The sequence below is a fragment of the Vanessa atalanta genome, chromosome 13 (assembly GCF_905147765.1).
Source record: "Vanessa atalanta chromosome 13, ilVanAtal1.2, whole genome shotgun sequence".
NCBI lineage: Eukaryota > Metazoa > Arthropoda > Insecta > Lepidoptera > Nymphalidae > Vanessa > Vanessa atalanta.
Window position 1 is genome coordinate 1138409 of NC_061883.1, and position 16229 is coordinate 1154637.

General features: G+C 33.5%; 3 protein-coding genes and 1 non-coding gene across 6 annotated transcripts; 1 reads left to right on the top strand and 3 right to left on the bottom strand.

Annotated features, from left to right (window-relative positions):
• The first annotated feature begins 209 nt into the window (after positions 1 to 209).
• Positions 210 to 5598, top strand: LOC125068006 (probable ATP-dependent RNA helicase DDX56). 3 transcript variants are annotated; one of them, XM_047676945.1, is made up of 12 exons: positions 210 to 451; positions 647 to 871; positions 1099 to 1361; positions 1546 to 1806; positions 1909 to 2104; positions 2214 to 2363; positions 2785 to 2882; positions 3159 to 3300; positions 3467 to 3688; positions 4133 to 4213; positions 4332 to 4371; positions 5561 to 5598. In XM_047676945.1, exons 1-10 carry the CDS (start codon positions 392 to 394, stop codon positions 4205 to 4207), a joined length of 1692 nt encoding a protein of 563 aa, XP_047532901.1. In that variant the 5' UTR covers positions 210 to 391; the 3' UTR covers positions 4208 to 4213; positions 4332 to 4371; positions 5561 to 5598. The 3 variants fall into 3 exon arrangements, with proteins under 3 accessions (XP_047532901.1, XP_047532898.1, XP_047532902.1); XM_047676942.1 differs by lacking the exon at positions 5561 to 5598 and having other exon boundaries at positions 4332 to 4442; XM_047676946.1 differs by lacking the exon at positions 5561 to 5598 and having other exon boundaries at positions 389 to 451; positions 637 to 871; positions 4332 to 4442.
• Positions 5472 to 5635, bottom strand: LOC125068553. Its single transcript, XR_007119781.1, has one exon. It is a non-coding gene; the product is annotated as a U1 spliceosomal RNA (small nuclear RNA).
• Positions 5636 to 5855: 220 nt separating this feature from the next.
• LOC125068008 lies at positions 5856 to 7998 on the bottom strand. The gene is made up of 5 exons (XM_047676947.1): positions 7861 to 7998; positions 7219 to 7374; positions 7034 to 7129; positions 6505 to 6644; positions 5856 to 6219 (listed from the first exon to the last, which is right to left on the bottom strand). The coding sequence occupies exons 1-5, from the start codon at positions 7906 to 7908 to the stop codon at positions 6024 to 6026; spliced, it is 636 nt and encodes a 211-aa protein (XP_047532903.1). The 5' UTR covers positions 7909 to 7998; the 3' UTR covers positions 5856 to 6023.
• A 1625-nt stretch (positions 7999 to 9623) lies between these two features.
• LOC125068318 lies at positions 9624 to 15952 on the bottom strand. Its single transcript, XM_047677423.1, has 7 exons — positions 15796 to 15952; positions 14784 to 14969; positions 14339 to 14434; positions 13544 to 13746; positions 13119 to 13247; positions 12797 to 12932; positions 9624 to 9737 (listed from the first exon to the last, which is right to left on the bottom strand). The coding sequence occupies exons 1-7, from the start codon at positions 15829 to 15831 to the stop codon at positions 9654 to 9656; spliced, it is 870 nt and encodes a 289-aa protein (XP_047533379.1). The 5' UTR covers positions 15832 to 15952; the 3' UTR covers positions 9624 to 9653.
• Between the last annotated feature and the right edge of the window lie 277 nt (positions 15953 to 16229).

A 16229-nucleotide genomic window follows, 5' to 3' on the forward strand; every position in this document is an offset into this window, starting at 1 on the left:
TTTCTTGATCAGATTTAATTATAATAATAATTATAAACAAACAATAATTAAAGAATTTTGAATTACTATCATTTTTTTTCTGACGATCACAATATTTAATTGAAATATAAATGCCATATTAAAAAAAGTTAGTTTGATCTTTTAGTTGACTGTACTCTACTGCATTCTGCATGATTTTTATAATCTGTAATTTTATTTTGATGCGCAGAACACAGTGCGTTTCGCGCATGTGTACTTTTTATTTTTAACTACTTGTTATTGTCAATTTGAAAATTCAACGTGGTTTTTTAATTTCTGTAAAATCATTCACGTCTTTGATTATAGTACATTATAAATAAGGCATACATTAGCTAATATTATAATACTGAATAGAGCTTACAAGGAAAACATCATGGGTGAAGAGAAAAAGGTTATGTTTCACGAAATGGAATTGGATGATCGAATATTAAAGGTGCGTTTCTTATTACATATATATCAAATATATTTAAAAGAATAAATAATTATACACTAATAGATAAAGTTCGGCTTAAAAAGTTTAAAATTGATAATTGCTTGCTAACTTTCCACATTTATTGAAGCTAGTGATATTAACCGTACGATATTAACAAATTGAAATGTAGAGTACATTTTGTATAGCTTATTTTAGGCAATATCCCAACTTGGATGGCCAAATCCAACCCTAATACAAGAGACTGCTATACCTCTTCTTTTGGAAGGCAAAGATGTACTCATGCGCGCAAGGACAGGATCAGGGAAGACAGCAGCATTCACAATACCAGTCATACAAAAGATATTGAATCTTAAAAATACAAGTACACATCAATGTATCAAAGCCCTCATATTGTCTCCGAGTAAAGAGTTATGTGGTCAGGTAATTACAATTATATATAAAAGCATAATTTTAAGGTTAGTTGTAAATGATTATTATTTAGTGACAATAACTTATTATATTAACTGAAACTAAAAAAAGGAAAAAGCATATGAAATACTTTTTTTATTATACAAGAACTTGATCTAGGTTCTTGTGCTTTTCGACAAAAAGCTCAAGTACCTGAGAAGTTTTCCTTTTTATAAATATATAAATTTCAATTATTTCAGATTACATCAGTAATAAATGACTTAACACTAAAATGTTCAAGAGAAGTTCGTTGCATAGATATATCACAAAATGGAGATATGCAAATACAAAAGTCTTTGCTAGCAGATAAGCCAGATATTGTTGTAGCGACACCGTCGAGGGCATTATCACACTTGAAAGCCAATAGTATGAGATTAAAGGAAGATTTGTCTGTTCTTGTTGTTGATGAGGCTGACTTGGTATTTTCGTTTGGATATGAAGCTGAAATTAAAGAACTTTTAGGGTGATTATTATTATTTTATTCTTAGATGTAGCCATTATATGAAATATTAACTTTGGGTGCTATTTGGCGGTAGAATATCTGATAAGTGGCTGGTACTTAACCAGACAGTCTTGCACAAAAACCTATCACCAAGTAAATTTTTTCACAATTGGATAAAATATTCAATTTTTGATTTTTATTACAGACATTTGCCAAAAATCTATCAGGCAGTTCTGGCTTCAGCAACTCTGTCGGATGATGTACTAAGTTTAAAAAAAATAGTTCTTAGAAATCCAGTAACTTTGAAACTTGAGGAGCCAGAGTTAGCTCCGTCTTCACAATTGCAGCATTACCATCTGTTTGCGGAAGAGGACGACAAAGCAGCTATACTATACGCACTTCTAAAACTAAATTTAATTAGGGGAAAAAGTATAATCTTTGTCAGAACAGTAGATAGATGCTATAAGTAAGTAATCCACTAAATATATAAAAGACATAACAAAACAAACAGTAACTTCATATATTGTCATTAATAACAGATTAAGGAACAGTTTATTTTATATTTTAGATTGAAACTTTACTTGGAACAGTTCAAAATCAGTTCATGCGTCTTAAATTCAGAGTTACCAGCTGCGATCAGATGTCTGTCGGTAGATCAATTCAATAGAGGACGCTATGAAATAATTGTAGCATCGGATGAGAAAGCTTTAGAAAAACCAGATGGTGGATTGCTTGGTGATGAAGATTTTGGAAAGAAGAGAAGGGTATGTATTTTCAATATTGATTTAATTTTTTTCATACTTCAAAACCATCTCTTTCAATCTATCTCATTACTATCAGTAAAAGAAAACTAAAATGTATGACCTATTTCAGCAAAAATCAAAACGTAAAAAAGACAAAGAATCAGGTGTGTCACGTGGCATTGATTTCCAGCATGTATCCAATGTTATCAACTTCGACTTTCCTCTGGATGTCACTTCATATGTTCATCGAGCGGGGCGTACTGCTAGGGGAAACAACCAGGTTTGTTTGATAATAACTTGACCAGCTTCATACTTATTACCAAATCCTTTTATATTTCTTAAAGAAGGTATTGTATTTATTATGATTACATGCAAATGCTTTAAATTATAATCTCAAAATAGGTTGAAATTTTATTAGCACAACAAGAGTACATTTTCAATATTTATTTAAAGTTAAATATGTATGTGAATATTTTATTTCATTATTAGATAAGGGTACTCTGTGGTGGGGTTGTTTGGATGTGGTATAGATTTTTAGCCAGTTACCACTTACCCCCAGTTGACCTACATGCTTACTTGTTTGATCTTTTCTTCTGAATAAAACTATTTTAAAACAGTTTATGATATGTATAAAAATCAATATAAACTATCACAATAAACAGATCAACTGTTTTTTTATTACTTATAAAACATTTTTTTAGGGATCAGTTTTGTCCTTCGTAGCTATAAGAGAGAAGCCACTTATGGATGCGGTCGAGGACCATTTATCAAAAGGCTTTAATGGGCAGCAAGTATTACAGTAAGTTAACATTACATAGCTAACACTTAATTAAAAATAAAATTATGTAGTTTCTTATCAAGTTAATGTTTGGTAATCAACCATATTGTTTTGTACATATTAACATAATTATTTTAAAATTCATGATTAAATCTCATCCTTATAAGTCTTGGTAACTCATCACGAATATTATGTTGTTCTTTAATGAGAGTTATTTTTAAAACAAAAAAGTCCTTACGATATATGTATTTAGTAATTTGAAAATTATTATCACTTAAGCTCTCTCGTGTCATGCAGGAAATATGAGTTTGCTCTGGAGTCCGTGGAAGGGTTCCGTTACCGCTCCCGCGACGCGTGGCGCGCCGTCACCCGCGTGGCCGTACGCGAGGCCCGGCTCGCTGAGCTGCGTCGAGAACTGCTGGCCTGCCGACAACTGCAGGTACTGAATAAGTTGTATTTCTTTCGCGCAGCTGCGGTAACGTTCACATGATGACACATCCATACATATCACTTTGATGAACGACTAATCTTCTCTCTGACTTGATGAGTCCATCTGAAATATTTTTCTATTCCGAGGACATTTTTGAACCTTTTCTTTATTGCAGGGCTACTTTGAAGAGAACCCGACGGACCACGCGGCTCTGAAGCGAGACAAGGCGTTGCATACGGTGCGCCTGCAGCCGCAGCTGGCCCACGTGCCGGAGTACTTGCTGCCGGCCGCTCTGAGGAACGAGGACACGGAGGCCGATGTGGACGCAGCAGCGCCGGCGCCTAAGAAGAAAAAACAAGCTGGTAACTTTGGGAGTGCAAAGAGGCATAAATATCAGGTTGGTTATTCGTATATTTTATAATGTATTATCAGAATATAACAGCAGATAATTAAATTAAATAAATAAATATTTAATACCAATGAACGTTAGATTGCAAAAGATTGTGACTCTCATCTTTTACCAATTGTATTGTACATATATTATTGTTGTATTGTATATGGTGTCTATTTAACCTCCCATAATAAAAATCAGAGTCAGGCTATGACAAGCCATTTTTTTCACACAGATCATGTTATCAATTTGCATGCAGTTATTAAATAATTAAACAGTTAACTAAGTGGTCGGATTCCATATTATGTAATCCGGTTCGAAGGACCATAAAATTAGGATAAATATTAATTACTTTCAATATTGAGATTGTGATATTTGTCAAATCAGTCAGTATTATTTGTTCAGTTGTATCTGACTACACTAGGTAAAGACTTTTTTACTTGTTCACAGGCACGTCAAAGCGACCCCCTCAAAAGTTTTCAGTTGAAGAACCTGAAGAAGACGCCTGCAGCAGACGACACATAGCACTTTGTTAGTATCGAGAAGAATTTTCTAATACAAAGACTTTTTATACTGACAAATGTTGTTTCTAAACAGTTGTAAATGTGTAAATAAAGTGTGTCTGATGTTTTGTTTTTTCTTTACACAGTGCGAGCAACACGTGGTCGCGTTATTAGTTGAGGAGTTTGGTTAGTACGATATTAATGATGCGTGGGTGTAAAAGTCTTATGTAATAAAATATATATAATGTTCTGTTTAATTTATTAATTGATTTTTTATTTTGTACTAGAAACTAAAATATAATTTAAGAATACATAAAAAGTTCAACAGTGTAGCGCTGTGAAAGTAGCAGGTTCGATCCTGCAATATTTGCTAATGTCGTCTCTACATCTTATATGTGCTATGCACTTAAGTGGTAAGGAAAATACAAATAGTACATTTTGAGTAGGTATTGCTCATGTACTTAAAACAAAATTCTTGATTATTAAGGTAAAATTATGAAATTGCGAACATGATTAGGTAAATTTCTAGGTGACTATGAAGACAATAATATCTTAGTAGTGAACAAATAAACAATTATTATGTAATAATTATTTTAGGAAAAAGAAAATACCAGTAAAAATGCTATCTCATTTACTAGAGTTTGGGTGAAATAACTTGATTCGAAAATAAAGATTAATAAAAGTAAACTTGAAAATTTTATCATAATAAATGATGTTGCAAACAAATGTAGGTTAAACTAATAATATAATTTTATATATTTTATGAAATATATAGATTCGTATATGCAATAAAAAGTCTGCATTTCTATTTTAATGTAACGCTAAAATGCTTTCTAATTCTTTATCAAACAAAATCGGGTTTAAATATAGTTTCAGCCGTGTAATTTTGATTAACCAAATCTAAAAGTATTATTAAAAAAAAAAGTAGACTTCGAAATGTAAGCTAGAGCCTAGTTAGCTAGTCTATTAAAAAAAAAGAAATTCACCATTTGGAAAATATGAGGTATAATTTGCTTTTATTTTCCATAAAACTAACAACCTTACTTCAAAATTAGCACTTGCATGTTTGCTTATTTAATTGCTATATTGAAATAAGTATGTGCATGAGTTTTTTTTATAACGGGTTACCAGGTGAATTTAGTTACGATATGTAGTAGAAACTCGAGAAAAAGATGCAAGTATAAAGCGGGAAAAGAGGAAGTTAAATGATCTCGCACAACTTATTAAGATCTTTTGATTCAATTGAGGTCATTGATCCGTTAGCGATATAGTTATATTATTTATGGGTGGACTGCGCAGAACGCAAGTCCAACTACCAAAAATTACACGTACGACGTATTCCAGTGTGGAATAGTCACAGACCAGCTTATTCCAGCCGCAGTGCAATGGCTGGCGCCAGCCCGGGGCATCCGCCTTCTTGATCACGGTACACCCTACGCAAGGTTAGTATGCTCGATTTTACCTCGCATTGCCTTATATACCCGCGTCCGGGAATCTTGACATCGCGATTTAATTATCGGATCAGTGACATCTGTTAGCGGATTTTGGAAATAATTAAATGACGTTCAATGCATTGCCTTATTGAAAAATTTGAATTCAGAATACCAAAGGAAGCATGTTCGAAAAGTATTTTTTTTTAAAGTTCGATCTAATTTTAGTATTGCATGTCCTGACTTGCTCATTCTATAATTGCGCTCATTGAATTTATAAATACTTTTTAATAGTCGCCTTCATGATTAATTAATAGTTTTTACGTATATTAATCAGACACAGATTTATTATGATAAAAATAAATTATAGTCTTGTTTATAAGTACACTTTATTAGTTAACAAAAAATTTAAACAGATTTCGAATTCCGTCTTTTTCTTGGCGGTTCTTTGATTACAGTTCTAGAGTCGCTGAAGGCTCTTCTGAGCGAGAGAGCTCGTTGACAGAGTGACTCGTTGCTCGGCGGGTTTAGATACGAAAACGGACGATTGAGATAGTAACCGTATGCGCCCATCTCTCGACGATGCCATGGATTTGTTGTTATCCTGGAACAAAAAAGTTTTAATATGTAGATTACGAAAGAGATCGCAATATTTCTTTATTATATCAGTGAAGTAAATTAGCTTGATTCTGTTTTTGTTTGTTTTGTTCTGTTGTTTTTTTATAGGGTACTACAGTACTATTCAATATGAATCTATGCACTAAATATATTAAACACAAGCTTAATAGCAAGTAAATGTTCTATTTAAACGAAGGCCGAAGCGGATTTTTTTTGTATTGTTCATTCAATTACTCAGTGCATTTATTATTATATAGTATTTCATAATCACCATATCATAAGCGGTGGCGCCACTGACTTAGGTCGAGTGTACACGTAAAATACAAGCGGCACCGTCGAACACATCCAAATCATCCATTGCTGCATCATCTGACAGCTTTCGACTTCATTAATTGGTACTGAGCCGTCGTTCTGTAAATTACCGGAATGTTTAAACTAATAATTCTCAGTACAAATTTGTTATTCCATTTTAGACGATGTTGTAATTGTTTGAAAATGAGCTTTTTTATATCGAAAATACTTTAACGTTCTTGTTCTTCCTCCAATATTGAATCAAATGGGAAAATTCCAAAATATTTAAATATTTGTAACAGTTAACGTTGTGTTATTAAATATTCTGTAATTGCAGGATGTTAAAATTTGCATTGCGCTTTATTAACCGAATGATTAATAAAATATAATCACTTAAAAATCATCTTTTTTTATATTTATAATATTTTTGAGACTACGTTTTACGTCAGCAGTACTTTATAAAAAAACAAATATATTCTTTGCTATTACGAGATTTGTTATAAATTTACCGTTTCATAACAATATCGGACTAAAAATTTCGTGATGTTTGTGACCACAAACCAAAAATGGAGACTGTATATAACCATCCAAATGAATAATAGATTCTGAAACAGATAAAAAATATAAACTTCAATTATTGGATCTCATCTCCTATACATCTTCATACGACTGCATACTTATTTATTGCTAATACCTGTAAAACTATCTCCCATAATGGTATACGTCTGAACATGAATCTTCTGAACATCGCTGATATCAAACGATGAGCAAGTGCAGCTGATCCTAATGCCCACAAGATTGTCGGAACCGTTGACAGATAACTTTCACCACATTTTGACCAATCGAATAGCTGAAATAAAATTGTTAAAAATTAGGATTTCAAATCTATATGTAATGGGTTGGAAATAAAGCTCATATTAGTCCTAAGTTTGAAACTTAGTTATAATACAAGTTATTAATTCGTTATTTATTTATTATTAAAATATAATTTAGATCTCTGGATAAATAGACGAATTGCTTATTTTTTTTTAATCATGACTTATCTCAACCTTAGTGAGCATCCTAGTGATATTTGGCACGTCGTGCCTGATCTCTCTCCGTATCGTAATTGGATTATGAGTGTAAGGAAATAGAAAGTTTTCCATGTCCGTAACAATCAGCGTAAATATTTGGCTGTCGTGGTTGTTTTCTTTTGCTATATTTAATTTAGATAAAGATATATCAATGAAGTCGCATCATTATTGAATTATCAATGTAATTCAAAGCGTAACTATTTAAGTAAATATTTTGTAATAACTTCAGAATTTTTTACAATATACTAATGAATGTATGATACCTCTGTACTTCCTGATCTCACATAACTCAATACTTTCGAATACAACATCACAGAGCTGGTTTAAAACGAGACATATATCATCAATTTGTAATCATTTTTATCGAAAAAAATAAATTATTAGACTATGTGACCATCATTGCTGTGTGATTGACGCTGTCAAATGTCGTTTGAAAAACAATACCCTGTGCCTCACTTCGTTGGAGTCTGTCATGATGTATTGATTGAAACTCTATTGCATGAACTTTTTTTTTATTTATGTTTTAGTTTTTTTTACTCTGAACTGGTTGAGTGGATAGAACATATGGATTCGAAACGCATTAGAGCGGCGTTATGGAATAAGCCCTATGATAGAACTTTCTAAGTACTAATTTTTTTTCTCTTTTAGACTATGAAGATTAATACTTCGCCCAGCAGCTAGCTTGTTTCTCGATAGATCCTTGGTTATTGTATATGTAGGTTAGATGAGAGGTTCCGGGTTCGAATCTTGGATCGGGCTAATATTTATGTGACGTTGAAGCGGCGGTAAAACTAAATCGGTTTTGTGTTTTAAATATTAATTTTCAAAGTTCACGATTCTAAAACGTCAGACGAAGTTAGTTATATCAATAAGTAGGTTGTAGGTAGGCGGTCGAGTATTTCAGCCATCTGATGGTACCTATATGCAAAGCCCCACTAAAACCTTATCTCACTTGTGAAATATTGAAGACTGACTTACGATGATACGCTCGTATGAAACTTTTTTGATATTCAATAATTGTACTCTCGTACCTTTATAGTTTGCAGAATAGCTCTAAATGATGTTGGTATATATAGTTTTTTAATAATGTAATTAATGATACGTGATTATTCACGTCTGTTCATCAAATCATTTGTAACAAATACATTGGTAAAGAAGGAATATTATTCGATACAATATTATATAGATGATAAAAAAGCGTGGAGACTTGCTTGTTGACTTCCAGGCAGGATATATTACGTACATATATAATTGTATTTAACTAACATAACTTTGTATTTTAAATGTTGTAAAGAGTAACTACTGAGTTTATTGTCGGTTCTTCTCGGTAGAATCTATATTCTGAACCGGTGGCAGATTCACTGAATATAGTTTGTTAAATGAAGATTCAAAAGTGCTTGTAAAAGCCTACTTGAATAAAGTATATTTTGATTTTAATTATTGAATATATGCAAAAATCTACATTTGTTGTTATTAGCCTATTGTTGTGTGGATAGTTGTGAAATCGCTTCAGTAGACTTATCTACACACCAACACCATGTATAGAATTTTTCTTATCAAAAAAAAAAAAACGAAAAGAATTAGCAGCAATAGAATTAAACATGCAAAGAAGCTGTTCTTTTAATTCATATTGGAATTTTACGTAACACTAAGAAACATTTGGCTTATTTTTGCAGAAGACATTTTTAGATATTTTTTAAGTAACCGATATGAGTAAATCGTAGTGCGATCCCTCTGTCGTTTATTTTAGTATGATTCTTCGGGGACGAGAAGCTGTGCCGAATGGGCCTTCCTGGAATGGAAACTTCCTCGCAAATACAGAGCGCAGGGGTGTGCGGTTACCGCGCAGTTTATCAGTAACGCCTGATCGAGCAAGGTCAACGATGTACATACACACATATATGCAACTCTCAATTGATTTTAAGTTACGAACGATCACTCTTATATTTGATACATAGTAGTTTTATTAAGTACATAAATAAACATAGAAAAGTATTTAAAAAACATTTATTAGCTTTTACAAAACTAGCTGCTTTCATAAAATCCAATAGATAATTCAGACTGTACTTTTTGAACGGATTGAAGTGCAAGAAACACATTCGCGGGCGTCCGACGCACTGCTGCAGCAACATCGTGTTTCCTGAACAAAATAAGTATCTATTAGGAATATTACATATTAGTAAAAAATTATAAGATTGTCTTTTTTATGATACAGGCAGACGGACGTTCAAATGAGCCACCTGATGGTAGGTGGTCACCACCGCCCATAAAGATTGACGCTGTCAGAAATAATAATCATTCCCTACATCGCCAATGCGCCATTAAACTTGGGAACTAAGATGTTATGTTCCTTGTGCCTGTAGCTACACTGACTCTCACCTACCAAACCTAAACACAACAATTCACAACACAACAATTATTTATATATTATTTTAAAATGAAAAAAAAAAGATTATAAGTCAGTGTGGGCCACATCTTCCAAGAAGACGACAAGCTCGTAGTCCAGCGAACCAGTAAAAATAGAAATGATAGATTATATTATTTAAATTGTTATAATAAAAATGTAGTCTTAAAAAATGCACGACAATAATATAGAAAGAAATCCCCTTTAAAATTGAAACTTGTAATAATTGGGTACACATTTTTTCAAATAAAATTGGGACGATGGTTCCTGCGTTAGTTTTATGTAGACTAAACTAAACTATCCGCTGAATAACGCTTAATTCGAGTAGAATGATAAATATCCTACGAAACGAGAAATACTTCTCATCTTTGAAGTTATTGATGGAACGTTATTACTGATTCAACAACTGTCTAGATTAAATGTAGTATTTAAAATGACCTGTAACGGCTCAGTGGATAGAACAAGTAGATCTTAATCGAAGACTCCGAAATTAAATTTTTACGGCACAGCGACGAGAACACGTGCATACTTGTTTATAAATAATCTCGTTTTATTGCTGTGAAGGGAAACAGCATTAGTAATGTGTAAAACAACATCTGCCACAATTATGTTATATCCACCGACTTGAGCCGAGATGGCCCAGTGGTTAGAACGCGTGCATCTTAACCGATGATTTCGGGTTCAAACCCAGGCAGGCACCACTGAATTTTCATGTGCTTAATTTGTGTTTATAATTCATCTCGTGCTCGGCGGTGAAGGAAAACATCGTGAGGAAACCTGCATGTGTCTAATTTCAACGAAATTCTGCCACATGTTTATTCCACCAACCCGCATTGGAGCAGCGTGGTGGAATATGCTCCAAACCTTCTCATCAAGGGAGAGGAGGCCTTTAGCCCAGCAGTGGGAAATTTACAGGCTGCTAATGCTAATGCACCGACTTGCTTTGATGTGACGTGGCAGACTTAAAGTCTACTTCATAACAGGAACAAACATTTTGACATTTTTTATTGGATTATTATATGATTTAAAAAAAGTCTAGATAAGGTAAAGTACAAGTTTTTAAACGCGTCTTTATTGCCGTAGTTTCCTGACTTCTTCAAAGTTAATTATTATACCTAAGCATATTATTTGTGCATAAATTTTTGTTGTGAGTAGTTGGAAAAATTATAACAGACACATCAGTAAACTAGCTCCGAATTTCGGTACAGTATTAAAAGCAACCATTACATCAGAATTCACTACCTTATTTTTGCATATTTATACAATTCAGCTAATCAGGCATATAATTGTAACACAATTCTGGAGTAAGTATGATTCAAAGAAGCGAAAGTATAAACGACTAAATAAAACACAAGCTAAGTGTATGTAGGTCAGGTAAGTTGGAAAATATCTTTCAGAATGCTATACGAGTAGCTTATACAACGTTGCGCGTCAAGTGACAAATTTAGGTTAAAGAAAAAGAGAGCTTTAACAACGATCTCTATGTGCTAAGTTTCCTTTTGATCTTAGAATCACTAGATATTCATAACAGTTACGTGATAAAATGTCTGTTACGTTTCTAGATTGACATAAAACAAGTTACGATTGTTGTTTTTGTAAATATATTTATTATATTTTTAGGAGATTCCTTTATCTATTTAATTGGCATTAATAAAAAAAAAATTTGGGCTCGGACAGTAAGGTCGATATTGGCGCGTCTTGCAATTTGTCAAAAGTATTTGTAAAGTTTTATCTGGATTTGTAAGCTTTACTGAGTAAGTAGTTTCTTCAATATGTATGATTTGGTTTATTTATGTTAAGATGAATTCTATCGCCACCCTCACACACTCGACACAGACCGGATGCGCAAGATCGCGTCAATGGTCGAAGGGCTCTGCCGGAAGCCGAACTGGCATTCAGCTATGTTGGGGCCGACACACGACAAATGTCCACACTGACGAGAGGCGACAATTCGCTCAAAAGGCTTCCCAGCCTCGTCTAGGATACACATAGAACGGTACAGAGAGAGAGAGAACCTATCACAGAAAATATGGTAGTATTAAGTATCACTAGTTGTTTTCAGTAATAAGACGTTATACAATATTCGACATCTTGCGTAATTTCATCATTTCCCTACGGCATACATAGCCAATTCCAGCCGAAGGAGTTAAGATAAACAAATATTAGATTGACATTTTCCATTCGATTTGCTAATAACTTTCCTATACTATGCACTACGAGTATAAGTTCTTTATTTCTCTTCAATTGAGTCTTTACTTTCTTAGGTTACGCTTTATATATATTTATTTTTACCTTTATGTTGGCATGCAGCGAGAGGTACATCTACTTACAATTTCGTACTTCTGTAATGTGTATGAATGGATGAAAAGATATTTCCGTTCAAGTGTCATTCTTTTCTTTTTTGAACAATTCTTGACTGAATTTTGCAAATTGTTCGTTTATCAATCGAACATGGAATAAGCCTTTACGAAAAAATCCAAATATTAAATAAAGCAATTCTATATTCGCAGCACAATATATGAGATAATTGACTATCTTCATGGTAAATGGTCACCTGCCCCCATAGACTCACCAGTAGTCTCTGAAATAGTAAGCACGCTGAACTCGTTAATGCCCTATATCGGCTATACTAGCTCACACACTCTTAAAATTCGAACATAACAATAATAATAGATAAACTAAGTGTTATTATTATTACTAATAATACTTTCTTGAGGTATGACGAGATGAGTAGGTGGTACTTACCCAGATAGGTCTACCCAAAGCCACAAGTATTTATTTGAATTTTTATTTACCGCAATATACGTTCTGAGCTTCTCAATAGCTTCGGCCGTGGCTTGACTGGGCTGACAGACGAGGGGCGTGCACCGTGAGTCTCGCTTCTGGACCCCGCCGACCTCCACCGACGGCCGCTTCGAGCATACGCTCTCACTCTAGTTAACAACTTTATCACTATAGCTTCTTCCAAAAGTTTTGCTACATTTCATTTAACAATTAATGCCTCTCTCCCATCCCATCGGATTTTAAGAGTGTGTGAGTCGAATGTGTTCTTGTATTCTCACACACTAGTGTACTATATCCTTAAGCAGTATGCTGTATGTATATGGTATAACATACGTGTGCGCGTCACTGGTCGGGGTGTGTGTGTATCCGCGCAGGCGGCGGCGCGCTGCGTACACCATACTGTTCACCTTCTCGATGGTGCTGTTGACGCCGCGAGTTGCGCGCTCGTGCAATTCGGCTTGCCTGTTTTATGTTAAATTTTACAGTAGCAGTCATTAAGGAATAATATAATATTCTTTAACAAATTACATTGATGAAAAAAATGCACGGAATTATTATTTGAGACTTTTCATGCCGGATAAATAAATGACAGATATGATTTTATGTTCTAAGCAATGTAAACGAATTTGTATTAAGTAATACTAATACTTAAATAATTGTATACTTATAATTAGATGATTGTTTTAATATTGGTATTTGCTACTTCAATTGGCTACTGTTGAAACGTAAATAAAAACATTGTTTTCCATATTACCAACCACTGCTCCAGGTAAGGCATATTGAACCTCTGGCAGTAATGTTTCCTCACGTAATCCGCGTAGCAGAGAGAGAGGAACCAGCAGACTGTTATATGGATTTGAGGCTGCTGCTGCTTCAAGAACCTGGTTAGTGGACCAAGCGGCACCATTTCTGTTTGACCCAGTAATCCAGCCGTCGTCAACTCTAACAGCATGCTGGGACTCTGTGTTGAACATCGTATTAAACTGGATTATATACTATGGATTAACTGGATTAACATACGTTAATCCAGTTAATCTAAAATAAACATCTAAATAAACCAAGTTTCTCTTAAAATAGATATGAAAAACACAAATTATATGATTAAAATACAAATTCGTTTATCCAAAATAGAAGCCGTATCCTTCGCCTTATAGTTTTATATTTAATTGAATATTGTAACATGACGATCCAAAAGACCTTTTATGAGCCTAAAAAAAAATATATCCCGCTGAGTTTCTTTCGCCGGTTCTTCTCAGGTCCGAGGTGCTAAATTCCGAACCGGTGGTAGATTTTTGACAATCAATAAGCAAGTGTAAACACTTCTATATTGAATAAAGGTTTTTGACTTTGACTTTGAAGTAAAGATTATTTTGTATTCGATTCTTTGATAACTTTGTTTCTAGTAAAAAAAGTCGGTTTCATATCGGCATTATTAATAAATAATTTATGTTATTTTAAAATCTTTTAGGGTCATATTTATGCAATTTTTTTTTTATCGTATATGTGTCAAAGTCAAAATAAGTTAAATCCAGACCTTGCACAAAACCACTTACGTCCTTAATAAGGGTGTCCAGGTAGTATTGAAAGAAGCGCATCGAGCACACCCAGAGGTGGACCATCAGGGCCAACATTCCGACGATCATGGATGACTATTAGCAAATAAGATTAACATGAAATTATATTATAAGTTTTTTTTTTAAATTGGCGGGCAATATATATATATATATATTTAATTATTCAGCTTAATAAATTCGAGTTCAGGTCAGAAGTTTGCGATGCCGAGGGTTAAAATTTTTTGTCAATTTTTAATAAATAATAATAGTCTATATATGTATATCTAATATAGGGCTTACGCTAATCTTGGTACGTTTGTGCATGAATTGCCGTTTACGTTATACCCTAATGAATAGGTAAACACAAACCCCTCCTAATTACACGCCCCGTTGAAGTATTAGTTTGAAGAATAAAGATCAATCAAAATAATTCCTGTGCACTGACAACGAGGGTCTTCTCTAGCAGCGAGACGTGCGCGTGGTCGCCAGCTATGAAGACGGTCGCCTGCAGCTCGTTGTAGAGGAAAAGTGCTGCGGCGCTCGCGAACACTATTGTCGGGCCCATCCCCCAAACCTCCCCGTTGCAGCTCAGCCATTTCGCTATTGATTCTAACTGGCATTCGTATAGATTCTGTAAGCAACATACATTTTTAATCAAATATTTTATCCATTCCAAATTTGGTTTTGGAAGAGGTATTCCTCAGACGAGTTTATATGTACATAATAATGTACATATAAACTCGTATTTCGTGACTTAGGCTTTAAGAAATATTTATTTTGATAGAATGGGCTGAGACAGATTGATTAACGTCAGCGCAGAAACATTAAACTGTTGGATTAAGTAGTTAGAGTTCAGGATTACCGTCTTGAATTGGAATTAATATATTATTATATTATCGCGTTTCTTAAATTAAGATTTTTTTCGAGCTCATCCGAGTGACGTATCATATATCAATTACAGCATGTTTTTAACATCTGTTAGGTTTCTATTATATGCGTAGTGTAAGCAGATATAATTTTCAGCTCAGTACCGCTGTAGGATGTTTAGGGTTCTTGGATAAATGCTATCGTTTTTCTTACGAGACATTGTGAATTCTTGTGTGAATAGTGTTTCGAAGTCGCATAGTGTAAGCTATATTTTATATATCCTTCTCCTATCCCTTACATATTCCATGACATGTATTTTCAGTGTACTTTTAAAGAGAATAAATAATTATTTCATTGGTAAGAGCCCGGATTATTCTATCTGAATATCTGAATAGGCGCTTCTTATCACAGTATAGGCATATGATGTGGAATGGAAGTCACATTAAAATTAGAGGTGGAGGAGAAAAAAATAGCAAGGCAGGTAGACAAAAATGGAAGAGCAACTATATCATTCCTACATAAATGGTATAAGGCTTCTTATCTTATTCTGATGATAATAATCTTAAGAGAACTTGTCAAGGAGCACTCACGCAATGTGTATTGAAGCTTACAGTTTTTCCCGCCATACATAGGCCGGTGTCGAGTTTCAGTTCCTCTTTGCTTTATCATTTTTAACATGAATGTCACAGATACATCTCGTCAAGTTTACAATTTATTAATTTTATAAATTTTCGCTAACAATTTAACATTTTGTCTTTGTTTTTGAAGTTTCAGTGTCAAGGGATTTGTCAAAACTAGATGGTTTTTTATTAAAACCTTTTTAAAGGGCATTTAATGTTAATTTGCACTAGTATCGACAAATACTTAAAAGTACAAATACAAAAAAAGTATTATTAAAGAAATTCATGTAATTTATATATCCAATTTCATTGAATTTAACTGTATATCTATCTACAAAGACAGTGGCAGTTTTGTATTAGTTAGCTTTGCTAGCACAGCTTTAGAAGTGAACCGAATTTTTTTA

Excerpts from the sequence above, each read along its gene's own strand:
- LOC125068006 (XM_047676945.1), top strand. The coding sequence starts at position 392 with ATGGGTGAAGAGAAAAAGGTTATGTTTCACGAAATGGAATTGGATGAT. Across the intron at positions 452-646 it reads TGGATGATCGAATATTAAAG|GCAATATCCCAACTTGGATG; the intron begins GTGCGTTTCTTA and ends AGCTTATTTTAG. Across the intron at positions 3,689-4,132 it reads CAAAGAGGCATAAATATCAG|GCACGTCAAAGCGACCCCCT; the intron begins GTTGGTTATTCG and ends ACTTGTTCACAG.
- LOC125068008 (XM_047676947.1), bottom strand. The coding sequence starts at position 7,908 with ATGTTGTATTCGAAAGTATTGAGTTATGTGAGATCAGGAAGTACAGAG. Across the intron at positions 7,130-7,218 it reads TATGGGAGATAGTTTTACAG|AATCTATTATTCATTTGGAT; the intron begins GTATTAGCAATA and ends TATCTGTTTCAG. Across the intron at positions 6,645-7,033 it reads TCCGATATTGTTATGAAACG|AACGACGGCTCAGTACCAAT; the intron begins GTAAATTTATAA and ends GGTAATTTACAG.
- LOC125068318 (XM_047677423.1), bottom strand. The coding sequence starts at position 15,831 with ATGGCGGGAAAAACTGTAAGCTTCAATACACATTGC. Across the intron at positions 13,747-14,338 it reads TGGACACCCTTATTAAGGAC|AGTCCCAGCATGCTGTTAGA; the intron begins GTAAGTGGTTTT and ends TGTTCAACACAG. Across the intron at positions 12,933-13,118 it reads CCGACCAGTGACGCGCACAC|TGAGAGCGTATGCTCGAAGC; the intron begins GTATGTTATACC and ends TGTTAACTAGAG.